The 11,453-nt window shown below is 33.0% G+C and overlaps 1 protein-coding gene across 1 annotated transcript; it reads left to right on the top strand.

Annotated features, from left to right (window-relative positions):
* Positions 1–5,263: 5,263 nt before the first annotated feature.
* On the top strand, positions 5,264–11,125 carry LOC134685096 (tyrosinase-like protein 1). Its single transcript, XM_063544529.1, has 4 exons — positions 5,264–5,316; positions 7,737–8,162; positions 9,333–9,433; positions 10,133–11,125. Exons 1-4 carry the CDS (start codon positions 5,305–5,307, stop codon positions 10,980–10,982), a joined length of 1,389 nt encoding a protein of 462 aa, XP_063400599.1. The 5' UTR covers positions 5,264–5,304; the 3' UTR covers positions 10,983–11,125.
* The last annotated feature ends 328 nt before the right edge of the window (positions 11,126–11,453 follow it).

The raw sequence follows: 11,453 nt of genomic DNA, 5'->3' as shown, positions 1-11,453 counted from the left end.
AGTTAAATCACAAAAGTACTAAACTCCGTGGAAAGTTCGAAACGGAAAGTCCCTAAAGCTCAAACACATCAAACGAATGGATACTTGTAACAACTATCATATTCCTGACTTGATACAGGCATTTTCTTAGGTAGAAAATGGTGAATTGAAGAAAGGAGATATAAAATGCATATGTTAAAAGAAATTCGTTTTATAGAAACTCAAAGGATATTGTTTATTTTTTATCAATAAGATAACTAAACTGCTCCAACAAAAAGAAGATGTGGTATGATTGCCAATAAGACAACTCTCCACAAGAAGCCAAAAGAGACTACAACTCAACCAAGGAGCAGAAACAGCCGAAGGCCATAAATGGGTCTACAACGCAGCGAGAAACTCCCGCACCCGGAGGCGTGCCCCAGTTGACCCCAAACAAAAATGTATACTAGTTCAATGATAATGGATGGCACACGAAACTCCGAAATATACACAACAAACTAAAATTATAAAATCATACAAGATTAAAAATGACCAGAGGCTCCATTTACATGTGACGTCACTTTTGTAGCGTTGATACTGTCGTGTGACGGACACTGGTTCTATTGTGCAGTAATTGTGTGCTGTCATATGTTGTTTAACCTGTTCATTGCTATTCTGGATAGCATGACAAAAAATGTATTATTTATTTGTGTATTTATCTGTCCTGAATGCTGTTTCATTTATTTGTACTGTATTCCTGTCATGTAAAGTTGTCATTTTAGTGCTATATCAAACATTTTCTTAAAATGTCCTGTGAAAGATCAGGTAAATGGCAGTTGTTATCTTATAGTTCGTTTCGTTTCTGTGTGTGTTGCATTGTCGTTTATTTTTGGTTGCACATCAGTGTTTTGTTCAGAGGCGGATTTAGGGGGTGCATGGGGGCCCGGGCCCTTCTTTTGGGGAAAAAATCGGTTGCTTATATAGGGATTCACTGAAGCGTGACTGGAGCGGGCTCCCTCTTAAGCAGTCATTATGAAAATTCCTAGATCCGCCAGTGTTGTTGTTTCATTGTTTTTCTCTTAAAAATGATTTTTCTTTCAATTGATTTATGACTTAATCAACAGCAGTATACTACTGTTGCCTTTAAATAACATGATAGTATCAGATAACTTTATTAAGCAAGTTTGGTGCCCAAAATTTGAGGTACGCAATTGCAATCAAATGAACACAGTAAATAATAAAACTGATTAGAATGATTCAAGTATATTTAAACTTGAAACACAATTATAAACATGTAATGAACGAATAATTAACATATTTTAAAAGCAAAATTACATTAATTTAACAATGTATTGCCCTAAGCCTATGGGAGATAACTCCAAATAATTCCATTGGATGTATGTTTCAATATAGTACGTGATTCTGATTGTTTACTCTGCAATCTCGCGTTATTCCATAAGCAATTTCATTACACAATAAAATGTATCATTCATGATGACACGAGGTCCCACAATGAAGTCCACAGGTAAATTAAATAAAAAACTTTATAAAAACCGTGTTTTCATGATCCTAGCTAAAAAAAAATGTAATTATAAGTATTGAATGTTTCTTTTTGCTTGCATTTCCTATCATGATTTTCTTGATAGAGGGTTGCTGCTCACAATAAGCTATTAAACCAAGAGTTCAAAATGGTAAAGTTGAAATCATCCCTTCTTAAATTTTACGGACGCCATCACGAGTTGGTTAACCGTTATGGAATAGTTTTTGGTGGGGTTCGTGTTACTTATTCTTTAGTTTTCTATGTTTTGTGTCGTGTGTACTATTGTTTGTCTATTTGTCTTTTTCATTTTTTAGCTATGGCGTTGTCAGTTTTCGATTTATGAGTTTGACTGTCCCTCTGGTATCATTCGTCCCTCTTTTGTAATAACATTAACGGTACCAATTTTTCTGCAGCAGATGCGCATTTCGACAATACATGTCTCTTCAGTGATGCTCGTGGCCAAAATATTTGAAAATCCAAAGGCTTATATAAAAGATGAAGAGCTATAATCCAAAAGGTCCAAAAAGTAAAGCCAAATTCGTAAAAGGAACCAGAGCTTTGCATGAGGGAGATACATTCCTTAATTTATAATGTTTAACCCCGCCGCATTTTTGCGCCTGTCCCAAGTCAGGAGCCTCTGGCCTTTGTTAGTCTTGTATTATTTTTATATTAGTTTCTTGTGTACAATTTGGAAATTAGTATGGCGTTCATTATCACTGAACTAGTATATATTTGTTTAGGGGCCAGCTGAAGGACGCCTCCGGGTGCGGGAATTTCTCGCTACATTGAAGACCTGTTGGTGACCTTCTGCTGTTGTTTTTTAGTTGGTCGGGTTGTTGTCTCTTTGACACATTCCCCATTTCCATTCTCAATTTTATATTTTACTTAATTTATAATAATTTCTAACATTTTGTAACAGCAAATTCTAATAACACAAAATAAATCCGTATTTTCATTTGTAACTTCATGGGGTTGTAAAAGCGTTGACCGTGCGCTTATTTTTAGAATGAAGAGCTTCCGCGCTTCATACGAAATGTGCTTTGGTCAATGCTTTTACACCCCAATTAAGTTACAAAAAGAAGCATTCAATTCTTAAATGAAAATATACAGCGTTTACAAATAGCAACAGCTAACATTCCAGTTATCTAGGCGTGGATAAAGTTAATATTTATTGATTTGATACGGACGTCGAAATTAAATTATATAGATGTCTAAAATGTCACTTTCATTACACAAACGAATTTAATCAAATTAATTGTGAAAACAATCTATAATTTAATGGAATTTTTGCTAGACAAATTGAAAATAGATAAGATTCGTCAAACATACAAGCCATATGATTGGGAGGCGTCCATTTTGCTGATAGATATGATCAGAATTTGGAGGTTAACTCTGATGACTCGTGTTGGATTAGTGTCACCCTCACGCACGTCAAAGAGATCTAGCAACAATTCCCTGAGTATGCAAGTGGCCTATTGATAAATGTTAACCTTTTCAAAAGTACGTCCTTTCTATATATATAGTCGTTCTGAAGAAAGAGAGACGATAGATACCAAAGTGATATTCAAACTCATAAATCAATGAAAAACTAACTACAACATGACAAAACAAAGATTTCAAAAATAAAAATAAAAAGACAATGGTATAAAAAACAAATCATCGTAGTTCACTCAATTGAATTTATTCGATTTATTGTATATGCCGTTTTTCGTCTTCATATGGACATATTATGTGCCACTGGACGTGACGGAATAAAGTTACTGGATAATGCCGTTGGTGGAGAAAATGGTACATATTGTGCATACAGATGCACTTTTCTAAACATTCGACAGTAGGGTCACCAAAAAGAACTATTTAAAAATATGTTGCAATGTGATCTCAAGGGGTACAATCAAAATCACGTGATGGATATACACACACCGGAAGTAACAGTCGAGCAGACCGCTTGAAAGGTAAGTAGTCGTATTTACTTGTTTATATCAATATAATGTAATAAATAAGTTAGTGCACCGAATATCGGATACTATCTAGTTTTGAAATACACAATTATCCTTGCTGGAAAGCGTGCAATTAATGCTAACACTTCGACACAACTGTCTGTCGAAAATTTGGAACTGTGTCAAAGTGTTTGCAATAACTGCACGCTTTCTAGCAAAAACAATTGTGTATTTTAAAACTACATACTATCCGACAATCGGTGTGCCAACTTATTAATCAAAATTTAATTGATATAAACAAGAAAATGCAACTACTAACCTTTCAAGCGGCGAGTTCGACTGAAACTACCGGTGTGTGTAAATTCATCACGTGATTTTGATTGTACCCCTTGGATCTTAAAAATTCTAAACGTTATTTAAATATTCTAGAATGTTAAGTTTGTGAACTCCAAGTTTATGTAGCCATTTCACAAACGTCTCTATAGGAGTGATATACCTAAGAAGTTACTCTCTAACATTTTTTAATCAGACAGTCGGAATACAAACCTGACGACTGAAACCCCATGAAAGATCTATTAATTGAACACAACATTCACTGGAATGGTAGTATTATTATGGACCCAATCGAGAATCTCGGGAAAGTCTTTTCAATTGGTAATAGAACTAATATATTTGCATGAAAGTTAGTGTTCGCAATGAAAAATTATAAACATCTCTTTTATAATTAGTTCTAGTATTCAATCGATAATTATTGTTAATTCCAATTTCATTTTGTTAGAGTTTAATAAAAAAGTAAGATCAGCATGGTCATAGAAATGTATTCTTCATCCATCAATGAAAGGATTTTATTTTCTTAGTCAAAAAACAAAACTTTTTTGTTCTTCTTCAAAATTAAACTTATTATAATCATTAATACTAAAACAGTAAAATACAGAATGATTGCCAATGAGACAAATATGCACAAAAGTTCAAATGGGGGGCTCTCAAATGGAGTGGATGGAATCAATTATGAAAAATCGTACGGCCTTCAATAATGAGAAAACCCCATATGCTATACTAGTAGTCGGCTTCAAAAGGCCTTGGAATATAAAAATTAATTTTAGTGATAAAAACAATGGCTTAATTAATAATAAAACAATTCATGTGAATCAAATATGACAGAAATGAACCATCAACGACTACTTAGCTACATGCTCCTGACTTGGAACAGCCACATACCGAATTATGGGACGGTGGTGTTGCAGTAAAACATGAGTACGGTTAATTTTTTATATGTACTATAATACTGATTTCTAATAAACCTTTTTCTACAGACAATTTAAATTCGAAAATACTCAGTGGCCTCACGCACATGATCTTGGAGAATGTATCTCCTTTTATTTTTGTCTTGCCTATAGAAAATCAAGACGCTTGTGGAACACATCGTGGACGATTGAGGGAAATAGTTCCGTAATTTTTAGCCAAGAAAGAAGCAGGGTTCATAAATATTCATAATTTATCAAGTTGTTTCATCGTGAAAAAAACTGAGAACTAAGTGTTTCTTGTTGCATACAGTAATTTTATAAGCAATATGCATTTTGTCTAATTTTAAACTGCGTTATTTGATTGATTTCGAAAAAAAGGTACAATGACGCATTTATCTGCAGTGCATCAGTAAATAAGATTTAAATTTGGACATATCTTTTAGATCAAACGCATGTTGGTTATAGTTAATGAGACATTTACCTTCAATTACTTAGAAAAGTCAAACATAAAGACTTTTAAAACAGAAAAAAAACAATTGTGTGATTTATAACACTTCTGGAAATAATGTATGTACCAGTAAGTACAAAAGTCCACCAGGTCAGGACGGAATAATTTACAGTCAGAATGAATGTTCAGGTAAATGTTTTATTTCAGATTTATAGCCATGCAATGTATTACCAACAAATTGTTATGAGGTTTCTTTTACATGAAAAAACGCAAAGCATTTGCGTTGTCAATTCTCATTGACAAGTTGATGCTGTGAGTCAACGGGTGCTGTTGTGACAGTGTGTGTTGTTGTAACTACTCGTGCTGTTGTGATTGCTCGTGCTGTTGTGACTACACGTGCTGTTGTGACTGCTCATGCTGTTGTAACTGTGCGTGCTGTTATGATTGCGCGTGCTTTTGTGACTGTGCGTGCTGTTGGTATTACTCGTGTTGTTGTGACTACACGTGCTGTTGTGCCTGCTCATGCTGTTGTAACTGTGCGTGCTGTTATGACTGCGCGTGCTTTTGTGACTGTGTGTTCTGTTGGTATTTCTCTTGTTGTTGTGACTGCTCGTGCTGATGACACTGGTCATTCTGTGGTGTATATTATTTACACAAATACAAAGTAGAAATAATGAAAATACTTGTGATTTTTTTTTGTACTATCAAAATGCATTAGACAATCATTTCAATATTTGTTTTTTTACTGAAATTGTGTACCTCTGACCTGTCAAATCAGTTCCTAATGGACACACTTTCATGATTCTGTTGATTTTAAAAATAAATGAACTATTAAACCTGATTTAGACCAGTATTGCAGCAGAAAAATATTCGAAATATTAGATTGACAATAAATTAAAATTTGAATTGTGTTATTTGATTTGAAACTGTTTTATTTTCATTCAATTCTTGTTTTTGTTTGTCCAGATTACATTTGCCGAAAGCTTAGATTAAAATGAGAAAAAGATGGCTTAGGGGCCTTGCTTTATTTATTAATCGTATGGGCTTTGGCTAGCTTTTAGTAACTGCGAGTACTTTTAGATCGTTATTTTGTTTCTTTTCTAATTTTTAAGCTGTTTTTGTGCTTCTTGCCAATCTAATGAGTCGTTTCCAACTGAGTTTTACAATATGCACATATGTTCTATAGGTTTAAGGGGGAGGGGTTGATAATATGTTATTCCCAAAGCAATTATAGATGTGCTGGTCCCTAATCAGGAGCCTGTAATACAGCAGTTGTCGTTGGTTGCTTTATGTTGTATTTGTTTTTATTTTTTGTTTTTTTGTGTTGTTATAAATCATGCCGTAGTATATTTATTTTTTATTTTCTTGGTTTTTTTGGTGGTTTTTTATGTTATACTTTTTGTTATATCGGGTTCATTTATTGCTGAATATACAATACGGACTTTGCTCTTTGTTGAAGACCATACGATGACCTAAAGATGCTAAAAATCCATATAGTTTTTGACTTTGTTGGCCGATGTTCCATCGGCGATTATTTCATATATACTTAATTCATATATATCTTTTGTCCTAAAGTACCGACAGTATTTCGAAAAGGATATACAGTAAAATATCCAAAACAATTTTGAAATTTAGATAAACTGGTATTAATTCATTAAATTCAAATTTTAAGAATAAGAGGAGGTTAATTGAATAAATAAGAATATAATATTATTAAAATGCAATAATTTTTTTTAAATTTTAACAGATATTATTAAATTAACAAGTGAGATCGAAACATCTGAGATCTACAGAGATGATGGAATAAAAATAGATTATACAATACATACTGAGATTACTGACTTTAACTCAAAATTTGAAGCATAAAACATTCGCTTTTTAAAAGTTCTTTAAACTATTACGACACAGATCAGCATATATAGTTAATTTAACATCTTTAATGAGATCAAAAAATCTGGAGAAGAGGGTGATGAAAATCCTGACCTTACAACAAGAATCGTGTGCTTTGTAAGAGTAAGACACTTGGTCTAGTGGTCACTGATGTAACTATATGGCTATAATTTTGATCATATTTAAAAGAAAGTAAATATATTTCAAATAATACAAAGAACTCGGGCTTCAGGATTTATTAGACAAATTTTATGTCAACGGGAAGGACATTATACTATTATTACTGTACTCTTATCTGTTATGTAAACTACTTTAAAAGTTTAAGTTTTTAGTATTAAAATAAAAGTTGTATGATTGACAATGAGAAAACTATTCATCAGGGTTAAAATGACATGAATGTACGGCCTTCAACAATGAGAAAATCCATACCGTATAGTCGGTTATTAAAGTCTCGACATGGAAAATATGAAGCAATTCCATTGAGAAAACTAACAGCTTAATTTATAACAAAATAGTTTGCAAAAAACAGACATGAACAAATGACAACCACTGAGCTACATGTTCCTGACTTGGAGTATGAACATACAGAATGTGGCGGGGTCGTTTATCTTGTTGGCTTTCATGAAATTGCTATGAAAAAAAACATCAACTAAAAATGATGAAGGTTTCATTTATTTCCTAATCTCTATCATAAATTACATATTCCTTGTTTTCTATAGATGTCAGGTTGGCTGTTTCTGGTAACTCTCTCGTTGTTTACATGGAACACAGTTGCCTGGTTACAGGAAAGGTTAGACAGATCGAATGATTTCGAGGAATGTTACGGAGTGCATGCTTCGAATATAAGTGGAAAACTACCTTTGGCAGAAAATTCATTCGAGAAAAGATGCACAGATTTATTAATACCTTTCGACACATCTCGTAAACGTATTGGCAATTTTACCGCAAAAGAGATCAATTATATTCAGAGTATATTTAGGAAAATAAACAGCGAAACTTATAAAATTCACCGAAACCGGGTACGAAGACAAGTTCCTCTTTTACCAAATAGTCCAAATAATATTTGGAGATATAGACAGGAAGTAAGAACCAATAATGGATATCATTTCAATTTATATGCAATCAGAGTCAGGGAATTGAAAGCGGTAAGTATATATTTGATATGTGAAGCGAATTGGAGAATTGAATTTCTTAAACGCAAAGAGAGATGTAGAGTTGAAAAGGCTTAATCTTTATTCCCGTACACATACAAAAAATATATGCTGTTTATCGGGATTATGTTCATTGTCGAATGCGTACAGTGCCCTCAAGTAATTTTGTTGTTAACATCATTGTTTGAGTTTGAGTTTGGGTTTGGTTTTTTTTTTTGCCATTGGTGAATATGTATCTGATAAACATATATGATAATACAACACATACTTATTTTTATAAGTACTAAAACTATGATATTTATTTTTTATAAATGCAAGACTTGTCGCTTAAGAGTTACGGGTCATCTCACCTCACCTCACACATCCTCTTCCTGAAGGTCGGCATTTAAGGCCCTAACTTAAGGATAATCTATTGCTAAATATTCGAAAATTTCCCAAAAACAAATTACCCACTGTTTTATAAAAAAAAACTTCTGTAAATTTTTGGGTTATATTTTCCTCTATTTAAAATTATTTACTTAAAGTATAAAAAAAAAAAAGTAGAACGAAACTGTGGCAATATTGTATCGTTTACAATACCAAGGGGACATGCAATACTCATAAGTTGACAATATTGAGCATGTTTCTTGGTTCAAGTTTCTTTTTTCTTATTTCTTTGGGAGAGGGAGTAAATGGTTTTTCAAAAAAGTTATTCAAATCCAATTTTTTTTCATTCTATAAATAGTTTTAAAGAGCCCAGTGTAAATTTACTTTTCTTTCACTGTATCACTTGAGGTAATGTGTAAGAGAAGATTGGCACGTAAAATGAAATCAAGTTTAAATATTACAATTGTTTCGATATTGAATATTAATCAGTTATTACTGTAGATCAATGATGTCTCATATTTTACAAACATGTTGTATTTCTTTTTTTTCTTTTTTTTTTTTAAATTAAATAGATTCTGCAATGGTACATTTTAATTTTTTGCATTGATTTGAATTATTTACAATGAGTGCTACTAATGCAAATTGGTTTGAACAGCATATATATTTGGTGTCTAACTTGTGTGTTATACATTCGACTTAAAAATACTGGTATGTATCAGTAACACATGTGCTTCTTGACTTCAAATGTCTAAATATAAATTTATATTCAGTTTTTAACAGTATTCTATTCCCTTTTAGACCGGCCAATATGATATAATAGCCAATATCAACCGAGTGTCAGTATCCAAGGCTTACGTCGGCATCAATTTCCTTCCATGGCATCGTCTTATACTGCTTGTGTAAGTAAACTAAAATAATCTTTTGATAAATTACACGGAACCGACGTTAGATTTTTTATTCCAAATGAAACCATAAATGAACTTTATTCATTTGAATTAATTCACAAATTGTTATTTATTATTTTTCCTTGATCAAATCCAAAAAAAAGATTACATGAGATTGCTTTTTTTTTTGCTTTTTCATTATTTTGTAGGAGATTATTTATGGTAGCATTTTGTTATCCTAAGAGCGTATTTCCAATGCAAAATGTAAACGAGGAACGACATTATTTATAGTTATATTAAGCTATGCTCGAACAGCTAAATTGCGTGCCTCGAAAAACAACACACGTAGCTGATTAACTTGAATTTGTTTTCTATTTTGTTATATTAGAACCTTTTTTTTTTGTATATATACTTGTGGGTTTTGATCATTTTTGAAGACCTAAATGTGGCCTATAGTACAGCTGCTACAATTTACTCCATTTGGACAGGTGGACAGGTGTCACATAGATAACCATACTACTTTTATATATTTTAAATGCATATCATATGAATCTTCTTGGTTTTTTTTTCATCTTTCGGACTCCATCTCCACAAAACCTTATTTTTTTAATAGACCTCTTCTTCAAATAAAGCAAACCAATAATGATAATCGAAAATAGAAATATTTTATGTTGTGATGGTCATTTTTGTTTATCTATAAATGTATTTCTTCAGATTGGAAACTGCTCTTGGTGTTCCTATTCCATACTATGATTCATCCTTAGACCATGAGATGGAAGATCCGACCAATTCTTGTGTGTGGGAACCAAGATATTTTGGAGAAGGTATTGGTCCCGTACTTCAAGGGAGGTTTGCCAACTTTATAACTCCCGCAGGACCACTGTTCAGAAAGATTAACGCCGGTGGTGTTTTGATATCGAGGCCGATGATAATCAGTCATGTGTGGTCACAGAGATACCTAACTGAAATATCAACGCCGACAGCAAGATACAAATCTAACTTAGAAGGTCAAAGCAACAACGTTCATTACTGGATTAACGGTATTATATCAAACTTAGCTTTAAGTGCTTACGATCCAATCTTCTTTAGCCATTATGCCTTTATCGATTATATATGGGATATTTTTAGAACGGTTCAAAGTTCAAAAGGAATAAACTCGGAAACAGATACTGGGACAAAGTATCCACCAGGTCAGAACCCAAGCGATTCATCGGATTTAAATGGTCTCCTAAACTCCGAAGGGTACAGTTTTAAGACGTCCAATTTGGTATCCTATCGTCGATGGGCACAGTGTCCTTCCTGTGACATTTCCGACGATGTCTATTGTGATAAAGTTAGATGGGTTTGTGTTTCTCGACAAAAACCTATTCCGTCAGCAATTCCACAACAAATTGCAATCCACCAAACCGACAGACTAGCAAGTATATCCGCATTAAAGGATGGTAAATTCGGACCACCATTTACACCATTTGCCAACGATTCCCGAACAAGGGGAGATGCCGTGCAAGCCTCGCAAATGGAGAAGGATATAATTAAGAAAAATCAGAAATTTAGAGTGTCTTAATGATGACAATTTGACTTTAATTTTTTTTGGTTCTACTATGCGTTTAATTTTATAAGGGGAATTAATGGATTTATGTTTGTCTTCTGAAATATGAAGTCTATCATTTTTACGAACAACACCAAATTAAAGTCACTTTCAATGTATTTATCTTTGATTGGTTCAATCGATGTTAAAACTATGTTTTCATACCTTGACTTTCTTTATTCGGCGGTAAAACATTGCAAAAGAGGGATGTTCGTTTAGCTATGGGGAATTCATAGATACGCAGCTACATCCTGTCAAAATGAATAATTTAAAATTCGAAGCCTCGAGTATAGGATCACTTACTCTTTCTTCAGGTAAATCATAAAACCCCTTTAAGTAACTCTTGGTGGGAACTGTTTTGATTGGTTGCAAGCCAATATCCTTGTCCATGTCCAAAATACCATCATTTTCCAGTGGTGGTCTTGAATCATCCCAGATTACCCACTA

Source organism: Mytilus trossulus, chromosome 9, assembly GCF_036588685.1.
Source record: "Mytilus trossulus isolate FHL-02 chromosome 9, PNRI_Mtr1.1.1.hap1, whole genome shotgun sequence".
In the NCBI taxonomy this organism is placed as follows: Eukaryota; Metazoa; Mollusca; class Bivalvia; order Mytilida; family Mytilidae; genus Mytilus; species Mytilus trossulus.
The sequence above is the reverse complement of the archived record's forward strand: the minus strand, read 5'-3'. Positions and strand labels throughout refer to the sequence as shown.